Source organism: Simochromis diagramma, unplaced genomic scaffold (assembly GCF_900408965.1).
Source record: "Simochromis diagramma unplaced genomic scaffold, fSimDia1.1 OVJJ01000343.1, whole genome shotgun sequence".
NCBI classification, from domain to species: Eukaryota; Metazoa; Chordata; class Actinopteri; order Cichliformes; family Cichlidae; genus Simochromis; species Simochromis diagramma.
Window position 1 is genome coordinate 3,364,188 of NW_024386831.1, and position 23,304 is coordinate 3,387,491.

Genomic DNA, 23,304 nt, shown 5'->3' on the forward strand with positions numbered 1-23,304 from the left:
AACAATTAAAATGTTTAATCAGATTCATCACAGGGTGGATTAATTTTGATTATTCACGATTAAATCGTTCATTCATTTTTATTCTATATTAATCGCATTTCATTTTGCATGAGGCAACAGACTCGAGAAAAAAGGGAAAATATACGCACGTAACATGTTTATTGAACATCTTGAACATTCGTCTGTGAAGGTTCTCAGTCATCCAGGTCAAGAAAAGCGTCTGGACTTCTTTAAGTTGCTTGAAGCAACTTAAAGAAGTCCAGACGCTTTTCTTTGCAAGCTCCTTTGACATCTTGAACATTCATGTTAACAAAAAACTCTGTAAACATTTATGGTACTCCTCACAACCACAGAACCAAGTATCCAGTGAATATTTCTGCTTTTACCTGCACTCTTGATATTATTTATTTATTTTTGACAAAGACAAATGTTATAGTTCTGAGTTCTATTTCATTGTCGGTTCAACACTTATCCAGAAACGGGACTGCGGCATCATCAAGAAACCCTGAAAAGAAGAGACCGTCTGGGACCCAGATGGAGAAAATAACAGTGGAGGAAGGCAACAGCAGGTTGTGCTGGTTACTCTTAAGACTCTTATCACGTTTAAGTATAACTGCATTGAAGGCATCACACATTCATGCAGTGCCTTAAAAATAAACTACACCCCACAGTGTAGCGTACTGTTTCAACTGTACTGTTTTCTGTTGAAACAGTGGGACTGCGGGACCGGTAAGAGGCAGTAAAAGGAAAAGGAAATCATCAGAGACAGTGAGCAAGGAAGCAGAAAACCGGTATGCATCTGCTAGTAAAAACTTGCATTAAACAGTGTTATCGTTATTTAACAGCAAACAAGGTCTATCTGCTACATTTTCCATTTAGCCTAATACGTGAGGCCCTGCTTTAGAGCTTTAGAATTTAATTTTTTTTTCACAATAGACGCATTCAAATAAAATGATTTATTTAAATATTATAGTTTTATCTTTGTAAAGTCAGCTGCTGGGGATAAGTAGACTTATCAATTTTTGTGATTGGACAAATGTTATCAGTGTTCTTCTGAGTATGGAACAGAAACTCTAGTGAAGTAATAACTAGCTTTGTGTGACTGTTTATACTAACTGCAAATGTGTGAATCCGCGTAATGAACAGCCCCATTTATGTTGAGTTTTCTTCATAATAACATGCCCTAGGTTTACATATTTACTTAGATAAGATAAAACTACACTTCAGGACAATACAAAGGTAAACGTACAGTTTGAAAGCAGCACAGCTGCTGCAGGCAAATCAGTGATGATATAAGAGGAAAAGCCCTGTATAGTAGTTTAGTATTAATATTATTTCGTATTAAGGTCTGTGTTACGACCCCCTCTGCTAGGCGTCAGGGGAGGAGTAACATAAACAAGCCCCTCACACAAACTGAGTAAAGTAAAAGGTTTTAATTTCAAACTTTAAACAGAAAACCGACAGGGCTATTCAACAGACCACTGACCAGACCAATTATTACATAAAGAAAAAAAAAAAAAACAGTCAGGCGTAAAAGCTAAGGGTTAACTAGAGCAGGCTGGCAGCACACAAAATAAAAGCTATGGGTAACTAAGGCAAGCCAGCATCACAATACTCTAATGAAACTAAGTTCAGCTGTATATCAGGTTTAAACAAAAAGCAACACAGCGAACAGGTTTAACAAACAAGCTTCACATGCAACGCAGACAAGGAGGACACTGCATGTTCACTTCAGCGCAGCAGTTCCCCATAGTGTGAAGGATCTTCAGCCTTTTATACTCCCAGGTGCAGACAATCAGCCAGTCAATTGGTCATGGAGTGGTCATGGGATCTCCAGGCAGCCAATCGTCTGCAAGGTCTGGCACACTGTGATCTGCATACAGGGAGTGCAGAATTATTAGGCAAGTTGTATTTTTGAGGAATAATTTTATTATTGATCAACAACCATGTTCTCAATGAACCCAAAAAACTCATTAATATCAAAGCTGAATGTTTTTGGAAGTAGTTTTTAGTTTGTTTTTAGTTTTAGCTATTTTAGGGGGATAACTGTGTGTGCAGGTGACTATTACTGTGCATAATTATTAGGCAACTTAACAAAAAACAAATATATACCCATTTCAATTATTTATTTTTACCAGTGAAACCAATATAACATCTCCACATTCACAAATATACATTTCTGACATTCAAAAACAAAACAAAAACAAATCAGCGACCAATATAGCCACCTTTCTTTGCAAGGACACTCAAAAGCTGTCAGTGTTTTGATCTGTTCACCATCAACATTGCGTGCAGCAGCAACCACAGCCTCCCAGACACTGTTCAGAGAGGTGTACTGTTTTCCCTCCTTGTAAATCTCACATTTGATGATGGACCACAGGTTCTCAATGGGGTTCAGATCAGGTGAACAAGGAGGCCATGTCATTAGTTTTTCTTCTTTTATACCCTTTCTTGCCAGCCACGCTGTGGAGTACTTGGACGCGTGTGATGGAGCATTGTCCTGCATGAAAATCATGTTTTTCTTGAAGGATCCAGACTTCTTCCTGTACCACTGCTTGATGAAGGTGTCTTCCAGAAACTGGCAGTAGGACTGGGAGTTGAGCTTGACTCCATCCTCAACCCGAAAAGGCCCCACAAGCTCATCTTTGATGATACCAGCCCAAACCAGTACTCCACCTCCACCTTGCTGGCGTCTGAGTCGGACTGGAGCTCTCTGCCCTTTACCAATCCAGCCACGGGCCCATCCATCTGGCCCATCAAGACTCACTCTCATTTCATCAGTCCATAAAACCTTAGAAAAATCAGTCTTGAGATATTTCTTGGCCCAGTCTTGACGTTTCAGCTTGTGTGTCTTGTTCAGCGGTGGTCGTCTTTCAGCCTTTCTTACCTTGGCCATGTCTCTGAGTATTGCACACCTTGTGCTTTTGGGCACTCCAGTGATGTTGCAGCTCTGAAATATGGCCAAACTGGTGGCAAGTGGCATCTTGGCAGCTGCACGCTTGACTTTTCTCAGTTCATGGGCAGTTATTTTGCGCCTTGGTTTTTCCACACGCTTCTTGCGACCCTGTTGACTATTTTGAATGAAGCGCTTGATTGTTCGATGATCACGCTTCAGAAGCTTTGCAATTTTGAGACTGCTGCATCCCTCTGCAAGATATCTCACTATTTTTGACTTTTCTGAGCCTGTCAAGTCCTTCTTTTGACCCATTTTGCCAAAGGAAAGGACGTTGCCTAATAATTATGCACACCTGATATAGGGTGTTGATGTCATTAGACCACACCCCTTCTCATTACAGAGATGCACATCACCTAATATGCTTAATTGGTAGTAGGCTTTCGAGCCTATACAGCTTGGAGTAAGACAACATGCATGAAGAGGATGATGTGGACAAAATACTCATTTGCCTAATAATTCTGCACTCCCTGTAAAAGAAGGCTGGCACAGGACTCCCAGCAGCCAGTCATCCACGAGTCCTGGCACACTCAGATTTGCATAAGCACAAAAGGGTAGTCTCACTCTCTCCAAGGCCCAGGGTCTTTTTTTTGCATGTACAGGCACTGACTGTGCAAGAACTTTAAACATCTTAATTTGTAAGACTGGAAAACCCAGCCACATAGGGGACAGAAGCCAATGTATTCCTAGTGCCAGTCCAGAGCTTGGATAAATGAAGAAAGTCATGTAAGTAAAGGCATTTGGGGTAAAACTTTTGCCAAATCAAACATGCAGATCATAAAGAATGAGATTTCCATACCAGATTGGTTTGGGACCAGCTTATTAACAACCTCCTCCGGTGTTGCTGAAACAATAGAATGCCAGTGAAAACTGTGCTACTGTTGGCTGAAGACAAAGGAAGAGAAGGAGCAAAGTGTGTTAGGAGGCAGCAAGAGTTTGGGGGTGACAGTAGAGACTTTAAATGTAGGAACTATAACTGGTAAAGGGACAGAGCTGACTGATAGAGAGAAGGAAGGTAGTTATGTTGTGTGTGCAGGAGACCAGGTTCTTTGCAGGGTGTTTCAAGCTGTGCTTGGTTAGGAAGAGAAATGGTTTGGGAGTAATCTTGAAGCGTATGTTATTAGTGTGGTGGAGGTGAAGAGTGTGTCAGACGGGTTCATATATTTGAAGCTAGACAAAGGTATGATGCTGAAGATAGAAAGATAATAAGGGTATTCCACCATCCAGAGGGCTCCACCAAGTCTTTATGGCTGATTGAGTTCTGCAGCTCTCTGAAATATGGATTTGAACAGCTTAATTCAACCAATGGACTGGTATACTTTTCATGTCAGGTAGTACAATCAGTGTAGAACTCAAAAAATAACTTATCATTAAATTCTTTATTTCTCGTCAGTACCAAACCCAAAGGTTAACACAGGTCCCCACGTAAAACTGAAAATTGTTGCAAAAGTCATATGGTGCAGCTTCAAGAAATGTGAATTTATGAAATAATGTTATTAAAAGCTTTATATTATTATTAGAATTATTATAATGCATGGTTGTTTTTTTTACTAAATGTGTGTGTTATAATATCCTGAGCTTGACTGCTATATTTTCCTATAGTCTAACAAGCCCTCTTTCTAATGAAATGATATGACCATGGAAAATGTATCATCTTTCAAACGATGTTACTACTTTGAAATGGTACCAAATAGTAGGAATGACAGCAATGTATGAATTTTGAAATTGATACCCAATTATTATTTTTGTTGTCGATTGTGAAGACCAATATATAATTTCCTTAAGCACTGAAATTCTAACTGTAATTATTTAAGCAGTCTTACTTGAATGACTACTGTCATATAGATGAGAAAGAGACTGTTGGATGAAATATGTCAACAGAGACAAAATGAGAGTGTTGCAGTGCACTTCACATTAAGTGAATACTCAATACTTTAAACAGAAAAATATTTGCTGTATTTAGTGACTTCATGCTCACTAATTTATTGCATTCTGTGCAGACATAAAATAAAGGCATATTCTTACTCTAAAGTAGAGAAACATATAAGGAAAATTATATCCATTGATTGCAATTAATCTATTTGTTAACAGTTCTCATGAAAAATGAGTCTGGAAAGACCAAGATATTATATCATTCATGTTTGTTTTTAAAAACATTTATTCCCTTATCTCAGCTGTACAGAGAAAATTTGCATTACACTCAGAGCTTTTGACTTCTTTTTTGCCACAGTTGCAGCAATCCAGGCATGGAACAGAATCAGCCAGAGGTACTCGATGCAGCTGATGCAGAGATTGTAGTAATTTAGAAAATTTACAAAAAACACTTTCTAAATTTTGGATCTTTAATCCTAATGCAGGAGCTCATGAAATGGTTCATGGAAGTTGATCAGCTGCATGAAAATCATAAAGAAGGTATGGCCACACACATTGTGAAGCCTTGATTTCAGTAGCATGAATGTTAGCCTTTCATTTCAGAGTCAAAAGGGAACTCTAACAAAGTTAAGTGATGCCATGGAAATTGACTATAGTCCAGAAAAACCATCAGGCAACTTGTGCCTTGTTTGTCTTTACCAGTGAAGGAAAATGCTCTACTGGCCAACATCTGTGCTGCTCTGGAAGAGAAGGTAATATAAAAATATAATGTATGTTTTATAAGTTTGTGTGTGTGTGTGTGTGTGTGTGTGTGTGTGTGTGTGTGTGTGTGTGTGTGTGTGTTTGGTTTTTTGGTTTTTGTTTGTTTTTTTGAAAAGCCTAAACTACCATTCATAGATATACTGTATTGTATTCTTTAGGGATTCATTTTGTTAATTAATATTCAGCAGATAATCAGTTATGGACAACTATCTGATATTATCATTATTCTTTATTGCATTGTGCACAGCAAAATCTCCAGTGTTAAATTAACACTGGCGAGTGTCTATATGGGTCCACACCTCTGAGTGTTAAATACAACACTGTTGAGTGTTAAATTAACACTTTTGACAGTGTTATATGTTTAAAGTAACCTAGTCAGTTTTGAAGATTAACAATGGCTAACACTGAGCAGTGCTGATTTTCTAACACTGGAAAATAACTCAAAATGTTAGAAATATTCCAGTGTTAGAAAATCAGCACTGCTCAGTGTTAGCCATTGTTAATCTTCAAACTGACTAGGTTACTTTTAAACATATAACACTGCCAAAAGTGTTAATTTAACACTCAACAGTGTTGTATTTAACACTCAGGGGTGTGGACCCATATAGACACTCGCCAGTGTTAATTTAACACTGGAGATTTTGCTGTGTGGAGAGTGGTTCTGACACTCACTAGTCCTCAACCTAAAATATATATTTTTTTAAATTAAACTTCTTCTTTCAAATGTTCTAGAAATTACTTTTCTTTCATAGCCAGTTTTGAGGACAGATTTTCATTGGGGCCACATAACTTTAACAACTGTATGTACTTTCATCTATTAGTACTGCCATCTATTGGTTATCTGCTTTTTCAAGTTCGGCCAATTTTAAATTGGACTTAAATTTTAAATTAACTTAAACGAAACAATTGTGACTGTCACATTTAGTTTTTAATATAATAATGTAATGCGGATTGTAATATCATAGTGAAATGTGTTGTATTTAATTTGTACTGTAATGCTACTTGATATGTTAGAAAAATGTCTATGTGGTCTTTCAATAGAGCATCACTTGTAACTGCAATGTTTTCTAAACTATGACTAAAATGCAATGCTAGCATTATATAAAGTGCCTGTGGGACCCCAAAAACAGGCCAGGCCTCGCACTGATTGGTTAAACTAGGAACAAAGTAGTAACCAATAATAAGCTAGACTAACTATTCCCAGACTAGGCCCCAATACTTGTCCAGGTTAGGTGTTAAGGAACTATGATACTAATAAGAAGTGGGCTACTGGAACAAGGAATATATGGACAAGGACTGATAATATGAAATTGATCCAAGACTACTATGCCAGCCCACTCAGTGAAAATGGATCATCTGCAACACATGTAAAGAACCTCATGGGTCACTTTGTTAACATCAGCAACCCTAGAAAAAACTTGAGTGCAAGATTAAGGACACAGGAAAGACTCATTGAGGAAACCCCTGGGGGGAAGAGAAAAACTGCCAAAAAAGGCTTACAGCCCTTATTGTCTTACAGATTGTCCAGCATCAGTTAAATATTTTAACCCATGCAGACCAGATTGTGGAGATTCTTACTAATGTGGAGCTGCCAAAGTGGAAGCGGTGGCAGCAATTGGCCTGCATTGGAATTCAACTTCAGACTCTGCACCTGAAGAACCTGGAGAAACAGTTAAAAATTTATTAAAACATTTTTTTAAACCAGCTTTTCACTTTTTATTTTGACAAAAAAAACTTTGCATAAGAGAACCTTTATTGCCGCAACAGCTTTTTACACCTAATACATCTGTTTTCAGATTTACGACTGTCGCTAAGGTGCTCCTAGGAATATATAAACAGCTGCTGAAACAGCAAGACTGGAACATATTCAGCCTCCATGCTTCAATGCCCAAAATGGAGAATTTTGCACTGACCTTGTTTAGGAAACTTGTCACGAAGTAAGACATTGCATCAGAACTCTTATTTACTCTATATGTAGAGATGGACATGCAAACATTCTTAATACTAATACGTTATTTTGTTATCTTACATTGCAGAGCTCTGGTTGTCGAGAAACAGCCTGTCATGCAAAATTATTCACAGCGGCCTCTAATACTGAAGGTTGGGGTACAGTTCAGTATGACAGTGAGGTAGGCCTGCACTGAACAAACTTAATAAAAAAAGTAGCACAGAATTTATATCCGTGTAAACCCAAGTGGGCTGTCTCTGTTATCTTTCTAAGAAACTAGGCTGTTTTTGTTTTGTTCTTTCAAATTTATTTATTTATTTTGCTGCTGGTTGAGACAATTTTGGTTGGAGAGTGATGAAACCTGTAGCGTCAGGATCTAATGGAAAAAATAAGTAAACGCAAGGAGCGGACTTGCTGACGCATCCGAATCTGTGTCGGCTTTCAGCCCAACAGTGTGTCCGTGTCCGTGACAGGTCACTGATTCTGATGTGTCGGCACATTCTACATAGAATATAAAACCCCCAAACGTCAGAATACTATAAATGCACGAAAATCAAAAGATAAATACAAAACTCGGGCAAAAAACTCAGGGTCCATGACACAATGCTTCAAACATTTTGGTGGGCTTGAACTAGGGACATATTGTGGTTAACACCTTAAACCCCTATGCTGGCATGTACAGGCTGTAATATTTTAACAACCCTTTTTTAAATCTTTATTCACAACATATTTCATAGTTTGTCTTTACTCTTTTTTTTAGGTTCCTGGTAAATATACCTGAAATCTGGCTCAAAGTCAAACCTGTCTTTGACAAGTATGTAAATGAAAACCTGGTCTGAACCAGCTATGTACATATTATTATGAATAGAATAGTTCAGCTATGTTTACTTAAAACCCTTAAAAAAAATCATTCTTTGTCCTTTTTTCTCTAAAATAAGGGATGTTGAAGAAGCAAAAACCGTAAAAGGGTAAGTAAAGAGAAACCTGAAATATAAACTTAGAAACATTTCCATTTCCATAAATGGGTAATGACTGTTTGTTGTAGGTTCCGTCTCTTTGATTTCAACAAGGATGTAATGAAGCCGTTTGAGGACACAGACGGAGGCTTGGTGGTGGAATTTGGGCAAATGGTATGAAAATCCTCAAAACTAACAGAGATTCACCTGTTATATTGTATGTTCTCTTATACATTACAGTATCTCACAAAATTGTTGTTTTTTTTGTTTTATTTAGTCTCTCAAGGAAACAAAATCAAGAATTAAAGGATCTTCTGAGGTAAGAGATGTTTATGATTAATTTAATAAGTCCTTGCCACTGATCTCATAAAAGAATTGTTTATTGAAAGGCAAATGTATTCAGGCATTTGTCACTGTTAAATATCGTTATGAGTATCGTTGCACCCCTAATATATATATATATATATATATATATCTCAAGCTTTGGGTAGTGACTGAAAAGAGCCCCTGGTTTTAGACTTGGCTCCCCTAATTTGGAGCGGGTCCATCCTTCAGGCCATCTTATCATGTGTGGTGCAAACTTCTGACTGTAATATCAAGATAACTTCCTACTTCACCATAGCAACCATCTCTTGTCCTCTGGTTGAGAGAGACAGCAGGAGAGATCAATGTCCCACACATTATAGTTTGAATGAATTAATAGTATTCAATGAATACTGCCCCATAGCTTCCTATAGTGTACTGCAGTTACAAAAACACATTTACACGGTTTTAGAATATAACGTGCCGACCAATTTTTATAGTCAATGTCATAAATTATGTCAATGAATCATTCCCACCCTATTAAACTGTAGTTTGCATCCACTTGGAAATTTAGCTTTAATGGCAAGAATGGTGCATTAATAAAATGCTTTTCAATCATTCAATCAATCATCAATCATTTAATAAAGAGATCTGATATTTGTTGAATAATTGGTTGAGTGATTGTATAAAATAAGTTAATAAATTAATAAAATTAGAGATTTGGATAGTGTGATGACCACATGCTGATTGCATGACTGACTTACTGGGTTATCTTTGTGTAATACTAAAATTCATCTAAAAAATCTAGGTGTGACTGATATGTGAAAATATAGGTAAATGAACAGGTCCACAGAGAATTAACATGAGTTTTTTGTTCTTGAATGCACCGTACTTTAAAGTCCTTGGATTACTTTCTCTTTTTTTCTCCATTAGAACCTTCTGACAGTTACTGAAGAGCTGCATATAATTAAGTTCATGACAGAGTTTCAGTACGCTAGACAAATGTTTAACATCGAGGTAAGTTACCATGATTCAAAATAAGGAATTATCTGTTGGTGATCTCTAAAAAATGGTTGCTGAGGTGGAGGGTTTGTACTTTTATTGACTGGTTTCCTCCTCTGCTGTCGGTCCAGGCCAGCTCCCTGCCCGTGGTCGTCATCTCCAGCACGAGTCAAGTCACCAATGCCTGGGCCTCCATCATGTGGTGGAACACGGTGTCCACCAGTGAACCTTGGGTAAAATTTTGCCACAGCCAGCTAACACTAGTAACATCTGTTAAGACAAGTCAGGAAACTTCATTGTGGTTCTGTGACTTTTCCTTTTAGGACCTGTCGCTGTTCCTGCATCCTCCTCCTCTCACCTGGGAGCAGCTGTCACAAGTGCTGAGCTGGCAGTTTTACACCATTGGCCAAAGATGGCTTGATGAAATGCAGCTCTCCATGCTAAGAGACAAAATTGTGGGTAAGTAACTAAAATGTAAGGCATTTACTCGAAGTAGTTTTCATATAGTAGTTTTGTATACATAATAATATAAAGCAGGGTTGTTGGTGCCAGATGGTCTGAGTATCTTAGAAACAGCTGATCTGCTGGGATTTTCCAGACAAACATCTCTTGGGGTTACAGAAAATGGTCTGAAAAGGAGAAAATATCCAGTGAGTGGCAGTTCACTGGATGAATTTGCCTTGTTGATCTCAGAGGTCAGAGGAGAATGACCAGACGGCTTTGAGTAACTTAAATAACCACAAAACAAAACAGCTGGCAAAACAGATATTCCCTTTCAATGCGATCGGTGCTATTTTATTCAATAAAATAGTCTCTTCTTTCCAAAACTGAACCAAACAGTTTAGAATATCACAGGTTGCTACATGCATATCACACAAAAACACAAAACTGTTTCTTACTGAAGATGATTAGAAGTTCTAACATCCATCAGCATATATATATGCAAGGGAAAAAAGAAAAAAAAAAACATCGCACACATCAACTTATTTTTCCTTCTGTAAGAAACTTAGTTATGTTTGTGGTAAGGAGTTTCGATGTGCTTTGAAAAAGAGATACTACTTTATAGCATAAAATAGCTGCTCATCAGCACATAAGCTGATTATGCCACAAGAGGAGGAAAAGTCAGTTTCTGTTGGTCCAGGTGAACCTGACTCAGGCTCTCCTCCACAATTCTTTGTGTGTGTGTGTGTGTGTGTGTGTGTGTGTGTGTGTGTGTGTGTGTGTGTAGGAGCACGAGAAAATGGAGAAGTACCAGAAGCCGGAGGAACAACTGGAGCAGATGTGGAAGGTAAAGTCCAAAATGGTCACAGTGGTAATAGGTGTATTAGGAGCTGTAACTTGGAAACTGGAAGAGTGGCTTTAGCAGATTCCAGGCACAACATCTGAGGTCTCAGTCCAGAAGACCGCAGTCCTAATAACAGCTAAGATACTGCGCATAACCCCTAAACTCCCAGTCCTCTGGGAGTTTATATATATACTACATAAAATCCACTGGGTTGTAGTCCAACCTTGGGTATGATCTGCATGAGGCATCCTGATCAGAACTTGATTGTCGATATATAACCACATACCCAATCAAAAGTTTAAGACCACTTGAAAAATGGGGAAAAAAAAGAATCATATTTTGCATGGTTTGACCTTAACAGGGTTTCAAGTTGAGCTTCAACATGGAACAAGAAAAAATGGGAGTGAGACAAAACATTTTTTGAACATGCAATTTATTGAAAACAATGCTTAAACTGAAACGGGCTGTTTTACAGCTGATCAAAAGTTTAGGACCACACCTCCAAAAAAAACCCTATAAACCCCCCAAAACAGAAATCAAGGTTCCAAATATGAACTCAGTAATAAGTAGCTCCACCGTTATTGTTGATCACGTCAAAAATTTGGTGCAGCATTTTTGATGCAAGTGTTTCCATGAGGTGAGTGGGAACATTTTTCTAAGTGGTGAAGATGGCTGCACGAAGGGCATCTACTGCCTGGAACTGTTGTTCATTTTTGTAAAATTCCCTTGCCATCCATCCCCAAAGGTTCTCAATTGAATTTAGGTCAGGGAAACACACAGGATGGTCCAAAAGAGTGACGTTATTCTCCTGGAATTCTCCTGGATTCTCTTGTCCTGCGGGCATTGTGTACTGTAGAATTGTCCTGTTGAAAAACCCGGGCCTTACCACACAGACGAGGGCCATCAGTCATGAGGGATGCTCTCTGCAACATCTGGACCAGCGGCCATTTGATGCCCCTGCACCTCCTGAAGCTCCATTGTTCCACTGAAGGAAAAAGCACCTCAGACCATTATGGCGCTCCCTCCATTGTGGCACGTAGAAAACATCTCAGGTGGGATCTGCTTGCCATGCTAGTAACATCAGGACCATCAAGGTTAAATTTTTTCTCATCAGAGAATAAAACTTTCTTTCATCTTTCATTGTTCCATTGTGCTCTCTTGCAAAGTCCAACCAGTCAGTTCTGCGGTGTTCAAGGAGACGAGACCTTTGAAGACGTTTTTTAGTTTTTGAAGCCCTTCAGTCTCAGATCCCGTCTGATGATTATGGGGCTGCAGTCAGCACCAGCAACTGCCTTAATTTGGGTCGAGGATCGGCCAGTGTCTTGACGGACAGTCAATTGGATTCTCCGGCTCGGTGCTGGTGAAATTTTTTTGGGGGTCTTCCACTTGACTTTTTTGTTCCAAAACCCTCAGGATCATTCAAGAAATTCAAAATGACTGTCTTACTACGTCGCACCTCAGCAGGGATGGTGCACTGCGAGAGACCCTGCTTATGCAGTTCAACGATCCAACCATGTTCAAAATGTTTTTTTTGCCTTTGACATCAAAATGTCATGACAGAAAACCTCACAGAAAATGACAATAAATCCACATTTTTACACAGATTTGGCCTTGTGGTCCTAAACTTTTGATCAGCTGTAAAACAGTGTGTTTCAGTTTAAGCGTTGTTTTCAATAAATTGCATGCTCAAAAATGTTTTGTCTCACTCCCATTTTTTCTTTTTGCATGTTGAAACGCTACTTGGAACCTTGTTAAGATCCAACCGTGCAAAATAAGATTTTTTTTTCCCCCCAATTTTTCAAGTGTTCTTACATTTTTAATCGGGACTGTATCAAATTATGAAACAACAAAGCTGATTATTGAGCTCTGCCCCGACTTAGTACCAGGTACACTTGTGAACCACATTGCATTCAAACATGTTTTTCTATGGCCATCACATGATTAACACAGGAGTCCAATAACAAAACTCCACTGTTTGGAGATTTTGGTCCATACTGAAAGTATGTTTAATGTATACATTCCAATCCACGTGGATTGACCTCACCTTAACTTCACTCACTCTATATTGTTTTTTTTTTTCTTTAACTGCTGATGTTTTTGCAGGTCATTGTGATGTCCTGGTGGACTGGCGCAGCTTCTCAAAGGTGAGTCCTGAGAAGGACTGTCTTCATACTTTAGTTTACACAAAAGCTGGGATTTGAGATTGAGAGCACATGTGAAGATGTTTTTCTTTCCTGTGCGGCAGAATGAAAGTGGCTGGATTTGGATCGATGCCTTCCTGGATTTAATCAAAAAACACTTACTAGATCTTTGGAAAAATGGGTAAGACTTCCTCTCAGCAATGATTTACTGTTTTCGATGTATATTTTATTCACAAGAATTGCAACTATATTTTTTAAGTATTAGAAACATTGATAATTTGGTAATTGGAAAAAAAAACTACAATCAGAAAAAAAAGAACCCAAATGAATTAAGAGGAAAAAAAGCTAACCAAATGCAATTACTCTCTACTCTGCTTTTTAGATGATACATTTAACTGTCATTTACCACATTGTTTTGGAAAGCTGGGTTCAGTTTTACTATCTCTCTCCCAGAAAATCCTGAAGGAATATGCCTGGCCATTAATTCATGCCCTAAAGCTCAGGAGCACTTGGGTTATGCAGCAAAAATGGGGACTTACTTAAGATTGAGATGTTTTGGTATGATGTTAAACAGGCTGTTTATGCTCAAAAATTCTCCAGTGTGGCTGAATTGAAACAATTTTACAATGAAGAGTGGTTCAAAATTCCTCCACAGTAATATGAAAGACTTGTTCCCAGTTGTTGCAAACATTTGCTTGCAGTTCTTGCTGCCAAGGATGATGCAGGATTTAGATATCACCCTGGGGAAACACACCTGAATCAAATGATTACCAGGCCTCTGAAGAACTTCAAGATGTGTAGGAGGTCATTTAACCATTTAAATCAGCTGTGATGGATCAAGGACACATCTAAAACCTGCAGGACACAGGCCCTCAAGGCCTGGAGTTCAAGACCTCTGGTCTAGGGCCAATTACTTTTTCACACAGTGCCATGTAGGTTTGGACAATGTTTTGGCCTCAATTAAAAAAAACAACATTTAAAATCTGCATTTGGTATTTTCTAATATTAGAATGTGACAAATATTCAAAAAATAAGAATCAGGAAGTGGGCAAATTTATTCACTGCATTGTATGTCTTTGAATATAGGCACAGAAAGGTTGACCAAATAAACAGACTTCTGCTCCCTTCCTATGTGTTTTCTCTTTAACCCTGCATTTCAGCACACTACTGCTAATAAAATAGGGACAACACAAAACACTGGCATTAATTAGACTTCCTCTCCCTCGCTCTGTTTCCTTAACTCATAAGACTTGCCTCTTCAAATCCCTCAGTTTTTATTTCTGCTGTAAAGTTGGGCATTTTTTTTTTAAAAAATGGGAGTCTAACTCAATTAAAGTCAAACTTTAAATTAAAGATGGTTGATGTGGATGAAGTCTATACCAATATTCTTCTCTGTTGACTTTATTTCCTGTGTTAGTTTTGTTTTTTTGTTTAGTTATATTTTTTAAATTTCAGATACATCATGGGATTTGTGACCAGCAAGAGGGTAAAACAACTCCTACAGGAAAAACAATCCGGTACCTTTCTGCTTCACTTTACCGAGAGCAACGGAGATGCAGCAATCACCTTCAGCTGGGTTGACCGTGACTCCAATGACAGTATGTTTATGTGTGGTGCTAAAAGCCTTCTCAGAAATCCTTTATGTAAAATTTAAGGCAATCTACTGCCAGAAAATGAATACAGCATTCGCAATTATGTTTTTATTGGGGTCCAAACACCAAAAAAATATTTTTAAATGCTTTTGTCAGTTTAGAATAAGTCTTTTCTGACTCTCTTCCATAGAGTCAACCATGTTGCATTGCCATGTTTCCAAACACTAGTGAGACCCTTTTGCTATACCCTGTTATAGGTTTTCCAACACATTTTCAAAGGAGAGGAATGAGATGAGGGAGATTCTGTTGGCAGACTCGCCATTAGATGCAACTTAACACTTGCTATTGGTGCATTAGAATAGTTGTGGCCCACCCAAATATATACAGTTGTGGTCAGAAGTTCACATACACTCATCCTTTGTGTTTAGGATCATAAACTTCTGATAACAACTTTAACTACAGCTGTAATCAACACATGAGACTAAGTATTTCTTGTTAACTTTTTTTTTTTTTTTTAATAATAGAACAGCTGAATGCAGACTTGTTCCAAAATGGTGCAAATTAGTAATTTAGCTTTATAAACATAAGTTTGTAAAACAACAAATATAAGAAAGGGCAAAAATAATTTGAAATACATAATATTTTTTACTCAAAATATTTTATTGAGTAATTATGGATACAGTTTAAAAAAAAAAAAAAAAAAAAGGAGGGCAACACAAAAACTGTTTACATTGAATACAAAACAGAACTTCTCATGTTAGAACATTGGTAAATAAAAAGAGGAAAACAAACAAGCAAAAACAAAACAAAAAAACAAACAAACAAACAAATAAATAAATAAATAAATAAAATGGCACAAAGTCATAACCCAGGAGGGATTATGATATTAACTTACCATTTCCTTAAGAACCACACAGAAGTTAGCTGTAACATCACTGAGCTTCACATTCCCATTAACACAGACAGACATCAGACCTCTATGGAAAAGCAAATCCGTTAGTCAGCTGTCTAAGAAAAAGTAGTCTATCCTAGCGTGATGGACGTTAGAAAAAAAAAAAGAATACTCCCTGTCGGTCGGATGCAGATGTCACCAAATATCCCTAACCCCATATGTAGAAAGAAAGGAATGAATACGCGAGGCTGACTTAGTCGCAGGCCGGTTTTAATGAGGATCGATCCAAAACATGGTCCAACCAGCAGTTTAAGTCTCCCCCAAGTATCAAAGAGTACAAGCCTAGGTGTTACGGTTTGGAGGAGGACTCAAGCGCAGGACTCCGCTTCTGTTGCTCACAAGAAGGGTTTATTTACAAGTCACCAGGTGTATATACAAGAATGTGCGGGGGGGGGGGTTATATACAGCTGAGTGGGGGGAGAAGGGGTCTCCAGGGAAGTCCAAGGGAAAGCATGCATTCTTCAGAATATCCACTCACACGATCACAGGCTCACACTCCGACACTGCCACACAGGAATCACACGGGGGAAAATCCAGGAAGCTCTGTAGACAGGGAGACAGGGTTAAGTACGACACACAAAGGAAACCACTGTTAACTAAACTTGCTGTAGCTTGACTTCACTAACACGTGGTAGACAACAATCCAGCGACGAACAGCAGTCACCTCCTGGCTTAAATGCTGCTCCCCTTAATGAGACCCAGGTGTCTCATCTCCCGAGGGCGTGGGCCGAGGGCGTGAACCCACAGTGAGTTCCGCCCCGGCGAGAGAGAAGAGGAAGAGAGAGAGAGAAACAGAGAGAGGGCTGATCAGCGTGCAGCTGATCCGCCTGGCCGTGACACTAGGTCTGGTAAATTAGAAAAAAGATGTTTGAAAAACTGGGGGTCATCTGTGTTAGGAGCATATGCATTGACCAAAACTACCTGTGTTATACAACCTCCCTGGAACAATGAAAAAAACAAAACAAAAATGAAACAAATGGAAATGCTGCCCCGCCCACCGAGACATAAGCCGTGAGTTATACAAACCTCTGACATGGGTTTCTTGTAAAAAGACAATGGAGGCATTTTCTTGCTTAATTTGTGCAAAAACCTTTCTTCTCTTAATGGGATGGTTTAAACCTTTAACGTTACAGCTGAGCAGATTTAAGGGGCTAATCATGTAAGATTATGGAAGATATGGAAGATAATGAGGGGATGCATAAACAGTCTGTCAAACCTGGGTGAGAGAAAAGTATGAGAGAAGCCCAAAACAGAACATGGAATAACATCCCATACAAGTTCTGTGGGTTGAAAAAAGAGACCCTCCAACAACACACAAAATAAACCGCCTCAACCCCCCTCCCTCGCGCTAACCAAAGGACAGCTACTGGAGAACACAGCAGCAAGCTTGGCTAATGTGAAGTAAAATCAGCTTACCACCTGACCCCCAACATAGCAGCTAGCTGGCTTACCTTAGATTTTACCTGAATATATATCACCTTTTGTTTTTGTTTTTTGTTTTGTTTTTTTGGCCATTTGTATAAATGTTTTAAATATTTTGTTTTATTAAACCTTCATGTGAACCTTCACTCAGTAGTCAAACCACTGAAATGCCATCATATACAAATGATAATTTCCTTCTTATGGCTGCCTTCACTGATTTGTTCTGTCTCTAATGAAGTTATTTACATGTAACACATTCAGATATTTCTATTTGTGTGTTTACTTCCTCTGCAGAGTCTATTGTGACTACAGTAGAGCCCTACACCAAGAAAGAGCTGTCCAAACATGATTTACTACACATCATTTACCACTTCCGTCTGGAATCAAACCTATGGGGATTTCCGCTACAAAGAGATCCTCTGCTCTACTTTTACCCTGACGTTCCCAAAGACCCCAACCTTGAAAAACACAAATCCCCAGGTATCGTTTCTCACTTTTCTTTGCATATGATAATATTTAGCGGCTAAACAAAATGTCTTCTACTGTGATTAATTGACCTCATTAGTAAAGTTAATGTTCCCCTTTGAAATGACACTGAAATTATCCAGCTTACTGCAAGTCACTATCACTTTCTGTACAGAATCCCCTTCAGAGGATGGATATCTCCGCAGAGCCCATCCTTTTAAAGCAGAGTAAGACAGTAATAACAAAAATGCTTTCGATAACAAATATTTAAATGTCTGTATTTTCTTGTGCTGCACAGATAACAATGACCCTTGAAATACAGTATATATATCTTTATATTTTTCCCTTTTTTCTTTTTTTTTTTTATATCTCTATAGCGATCCTATTGCATCTGGAAATGATGACCTTGAAGAAAATGTGGGTTTGATCATTTTTTTGTATCCCTTTTAAGCAGCAGTTTTTGATATTTTGGGATGTGTTGTGTTTTTATATCCTGTTAATATTGTGTGGTTACTTTGTAACCTTGATTCTCTGAGTGAGAGTCTATTGCTCCACTCCATTATATATTACATATGTTTGGGAAATGATCCCTTCCCCAGGTCATGGCACATGGATACTTCTTTAAGACACTCTGGCTAGCCCAGCTACACCCCACACTGTACATATAAAATAGCTGTCCCTACGTAAAATCGGTGATGGTTTGATTGAAACTTGTCCCTGAGCGGCCTGAAGCTGGAGAGAGCCTCACTCAGAGAACCAAGGCTACAAAGTAACCACACATTCTCGAAAATATCAAAACTATCTCTCTACTCTGTTACATATTCCATATGTACAGGGTAACTCTTTAAGACACTCTACGAGGAAATGGTGCAACCCAAACCCTACAGTGTTATATTTCTAGATAAATCGTTTTTAAATATATACACATCCCGGCCCGGTCAAGGCCCCTCCAGAAACAAAAGGCTGAGCTAGAGGGGGGAAGGCAACAGTCTGCCAGGCGCAAGACTGGCCTCAGCGGATCCTGCAAGGTGCAAAGACCGCAACGGATAGCGGCTTTTCTGCATAGCCAGAGTCCCCAGAAGCTGCCTACAACTGACGGGACAGGTGACTCAGGTAGAAGGACACAATGGCCGCCGAATTGGCTTGATAGGCCTGGGTAGACATGGCACTGTGTTAGAGGGCCGAGTTAGAGGGTGTGACCAATCAAAGCTTGATCCACCAGGGCATACATGTCAGAAAGTCTCGTGCAGAGAGGAGAGCTGCTTGTCCAAAGCAGCCAGAGAGTCAAACTGCTGAATGCCCTGCCCAGCATGTTAAAAAAATGTTTTGGCCGGAATCAGTCCCTGTGGAACTAGGAGGGGGTTGTCCACAGGACAGGTCAAACCCCTCAGAGGAGATGATGTACGTCCTCCTCCTGTTAGCTGGCCTCCACTGGTTCCTGCCTGGCGGCGGGGGCAATGGAGAGGCTGCAGAAAGATAAGCCTGGCCTCGCAGCAAATGGGGGAGTGGATCCCGGGCAAGGGCCTGGACACTCCGCCATTGCCCGTAAAGCATAGTCTTTGCCCATCTTTGCTCTGGGCATTTCAGGAAGTGGAGAGCCGTCATGGTAAGGGGCAACAGCTTATACGTAAGCTGTTGGGTGTGGCCGGGCTATCCGGAGTGTCTTAAAGAAGTACCCACATGCCATGACCAATGGGGGGTGTCATTCCCCTTACATATGGAATATGTAATAGAGTGCAGAGATGCTCTCGATGTGATAGAAAGCAGCATGATTTTTATTTTACTTTTTTGCTATTGAGAACTGAAGTGTTTCCAAAGTGTTTCTTTAATTTTTTGATAGAAGAAATTGCCCCCTCACAGGCACAGAGAAAAATCTTTTTTCTTGATGGGGAATAATGGCAAAAATGATCATTATTTCATCAGAAGAGATTTGATCTAAAAGATTCAGGCTTTAATAATTATGCCCCTGTGTGTTTTACAGTGTTTTTGGGATCCATCTTTATTGATATACACTACCAGTCAAAAGTTTGGATACACCTTCTCAATGAATGTTTCTTCTTTATTTCTATGACTGTTTACATTGTATATTTTCACTGAAGACATCAAAACTGCTGTGGCACGGTGGTTACCACCGTTGCCTCACAGCAAGAATGTCCTGAGTTCAGTCCCACTATCAGGCTGGGGTCTTTCAGTGTGGAGTTTGCATGTTCTCCTCGAGTCCTCTGGCTTTCTCCCACTTTTCTCCCACATCCACTTAGTGGGGATAGGTTAATTGGAAATTCTAAATTAAATGGAAACTCATAGGTGTGAATGTGAGTGCAAATGGTCTGTGTATATGTGTTAGCCCTGTGACAGACTGGCGACCTGTCCAGGGTGTACCCTGCCTCTTGGCCTAAGACAGCTGGGATAGGCTTCAGCGTGACCCTGAAAAAGGATAAGTGGAAGCGAATGGATGGATGGCATCAAAACTATGAACAAGCACATTTGGAATCATGTAGTTAAAAAATGGAAAATAAATTGGTCAAATAGCCCTTACACAGCCTGGAGGTGTGTTTGGGGTCATGAGTTAGTCACCTGAAATGGTTTTCCAACAGAGGAAAGGAGTTTTGATAGAGCCCACGATCAGAATCCTCGAAGCACAGGTTGAGGGGTCAGTGTGGCAACAATTTTCCACACCAGCCTATTAATCATCCAAAGACCCAGACAGACTTTTAATTCATTTGAAAGCCTGATGCTTAACCTTGTCCACCCTAGCTCCAAACTCAAAAAACAGTCTTATTCATTATTATCTATCGTCCACCTGGGCTTTACAGAGTTTCTGTCTGATTTCTCAGACTTTTTATCTGATTTAGTTCTCAGCTCAGATAAAATAATTATTGTGGGTGGTTTTAACATCCATGTAGATGCTAAAAATGACAGCCTCAACATAGCATTTAATCTGTTATTAGACTCAATTGGCTTCTCTCCAAATATAAAAGAACCCACCCACCACTTTAATCACACTCTAGATCTTGTTTTAAACATGTGGCATAGAAACTGAACACTTAACAGTGTTTCCTGAAAACCCTCTCATGTCTGATCATTTCCTGATAACATAAAAATTTACAATAATTGATTACACAGCAGTGGGGAGTAAATTTCAACACAGTAGATGTCTTTCTGAAAGTGCTGTAATTAAGTTTAAGAATATAATCCACCCACTGCTCCAATGCCCTGTACCAACATAGAGCAGATAATTAAAATTATTGATTATCTTGTTAATAATTTTGCCTCCTCACTGCGTACAACTCTGGATACTGTAGCTCCGGTGAAAACTAAGGCCTCAAATCAGAAGTACCTGACCCCGTGGTATATGTCTCAAACACGTACCCTAAAGCAGATAAGTCGTAAGCTTGAGAGGCAATGGCGTGTCACAAATTTTAAGATCATCATGTAGCCTGGAGAAATAGTTTGTTGCTTTATAAAAAAAAAAGCCCCCTGTAAATAATTACTTCCTCCAAACCATCAACGTGTCTTTTAGACCCCATTCCTACAAAACTTTGCAAAGAAGTCCTGCCATTAATTTATGCTTCAATCTTAAATATGATCAACCTATCTCTAATAATTGGATATGTACCACAAGCTGTCTTAGCTAATTATAGGCCAATCTCCAACCTTCCTTTCATATCAAAAATCCTTGAAAGAGTAGTTGTTAAACAGCTAACAGATCATCTGCAGAGGAATGGTTTATTTGAAGAGTTTCAGTCAGGTTTCAGAGCTCATCACAGCACAGAAACAGCTTTAGTGAAGGTTACAAATGATCTTCTCATGGCCTCTGACAGTAGACTCATCTCTGTGCTTGTCCTGCTAGACCTTAGTGCAGCATTCGATACTGTCGACCATAAAATCCTATCAGAGCGATTAGAACATGCTGTAGGTATTACAGGTACTGTGCTGCAGTGGTTTGTATCATATCTATCTAATAGACTCCAATTTGTGCATGTAAATGGAGAGTCCTCTTCACACACTGAGGTTAATTATGGTGTTCCACAGGGTTCAGTGCTAGGACCAATTCTGTTTACTTTATACATGCTTCCCTTAGGCAGTATCATCAGAAGACATGGCATACATTTGCACTGCTATGCAGATGACACCCAGCTCTATCTATCTATGAAGTCAGATAACACACACCAATTAGTTAAACTGCAGGAATGTCTTAAAGACATAAAGACCTGGGTGGCCTCTAATTTTCTGCTTCTAAATTCAGATAAAACTGAGGTTACTGTATTCGGCCCTGAAAATCCTAGAAATATGGTATCTAACCAGATTCTTACTCTACGTGGCATTACCTTGGCCTCCAGTAACACTGCGAGGAATCTTTGGAGTCATTTTTGACCAGGATATGTCCTTCAAACATACATCCATCCACTTCCGCTTATCCTTTTCAGGGTCGCGGGGGACACTGGAGCCTATCCCAGCTGTCATAGGGCGAGAGGCGGGGTACACCCTGGACAGGTCGCCAGTCTGTCACAGGGCCAACACACAGGGACAGACAACCATTCGCGCTAACATTCACTCACAGTGGCAATTTGGATTTTCCAATTAACCTATCCCCTCAAGCTGCATGTCTTTGGACGGTGGGAGGAAGCCGGAGTACCCGGAGGGAACCCACGCAAACACGGGGAGAACATGCAAACTCCACACAGAAAGACCCCGGCCTGATGTTGGAATTGAACTCAGGACCTTCTCGCTGTGCGGCAACAGTGCTAACCACCGTGCCACCGTGCTGCCTGTCCTTCAAACATGTTTTGACTTATTTCACTTTTTGTTTACTACATAATTCCACGTGTTCATTCACAGTTTTGATGCCTTCAGTGAGAATCTACAGTATAAATAGTCATGAAAATAAAGAAAAATCATTAATTGAAAATGTGTGTCCAGACTTTTGATTGGTAGTGTACCCACATATGATCTTAAAACCAGGGTAATGAGTTGAAAGATGTTAGAATTTTTAATAGAGCAGGCTTATTCTTTGTTGGTGTGTCATTTTGGATTAAACCAAATGCTTCTGATATATTGTTAATCTCACCAACTGAGTAACCGATTCAAATTTCTGCTGCTGTTAAAATTAAACTTAGTCTGTTTGTTTCATTGAAGGTTGATAAAGCCATCTCCAGGTCTGGAACCTTTGGTGACCTAATCGAGATGTCTCAATTTCCCTGAAATGTCATCCATACATCCATACGTCTTCTGCTTATTCAGGGCCAGTTGATACATAATACAGTGAAGACGTAACTCTGCCTTCTGGCTGAGGAACAGTTCCCTGTACAGCACTGCCAGAGCCAACCTGAGGAGGAGCATCAAACAAGCCAAGGAGGCCTACTACAAAAAACACCACCATGTGTGGACAGCAGGCATCCAAACCCTCACCAACTACAATGACCAGAGCCCCCTCAACCGCTGACAGCAGCCTCAAACTCACAGGAGGGCTTAACACCATTGCTCAGAAGAGCAATTTGAGGGGAATCTGGCTCCACCTTCAGGTTTCTGGGCACCCACATCTCACCCATAACACAAACACCCTGGTAAAGAAGGCCCAGCGGAGGCTGAACTTCCTTCCCTGGGCCATTCGGACAGCTAACAAACACTATCCCCCCCACACTCCAACCCTG

General features: G+C 39.5%; 1 protein-coding gene and 1 long non-coding RNA gene across 4 annotated transcripts; one reads left to right on the forward strand and one right to left on the reverse strand.

Moving 5' to 3' along the window:
- Window positions 1–267: 267 nt before the first annotated feature.
- On the forward strand, window positions 268–23,147 carry LOC120730916 (signal transducer and activator of transcription 1-like). Of its 3 annotated transcripts, none has more exons than XM_040027521.1 (23): window positions 269–569; window positions 714–791; window positions 5,184–5,220; window positions 5,311–5,365; window positions 5,528–5,577; window positions 7,107–7,258; window positions 7,384–7,524; window positions 7,624–7,716; window positions 8,296–8,349; window positions 8,474–8,503; window positions 8,581–8,665; window positions 8,769–8,810; window positions 9,728–9,811; window positions 9,928–10,029; window positions 10,120–10,255; window positions 11,025–11,084; window positions 13,185–13,225; window positions 13,327–13,403; window positions 14,678–14,820; window positions 17,483–17,668; window positions 17,829–17,880; window positions 18,031–18,070; window positions 22,790–23,147. In XM_040027521.1, exons 1-23 carry the CDS (start codon window positions 304–306, stop codon window positions 22,853–22,855), a joined length of 2,070 nt encoding a protein of 689 aa, XP_039883455.1. In that variant the 5' UTR covers window positions 269–303; the 3' UTR covers window positions 22,856–23,147. The 3 variants fall into 3 exon arrangements, with proteins under 3 accessions (XP_039883458.1, XP_039883455.1, XP_039883456.1); XM_040027522.1 differs by having other exon boundaries at window positions 22,895–23,147; XM_040027524.1 differs by lacking the exon at window positions 714–791 and having other exon boundaries at window positions 268–569.
- LOC120730917 lies at window positions 11,287–20,529 on the reverse strand. The gene is made up of 3 exons (XR_005695241.1): window positions 20,246–20,529; window positions 16,685–16,687; window positions 11,287–11,535 (listed from the first exon to the last, which is right to left on the reverse strand). It is a non-coding gene; the product is annotated as an uncharacterized LOC120730917 (long non-coding RNA).
- Window positions 23,148–23,304: the final 157 nt, after the last annotated feature.

What these genes read in the sequence shown, in the direction of transcription:
- LOC120730916 (XM_040027521.1), top strand. Translation starts at nt 304, where the DNA reads ATGTTAACAAAAAACTCTGTAAACATTTATGGTACTCCTCACAACCAC. An exon ending in TTTAGGAAACTTGTCACGAA is followed by an intron (nt 7,525 to 7,623) that starts GTAAGACATTGC and finishes CTTACATTGCAG; the next exon opens with AGCTCTGGTTGTCGAGAAAC. An exon ending in CAGTTCAGTATGACAGTGAG is followed by an intron (nt 7,717 to 8,295) that starts GTAGGCCTGCAC and finishes TCTTTTTTTTAG; the next exon opens with GTTCCTGGTAAATATACCTG.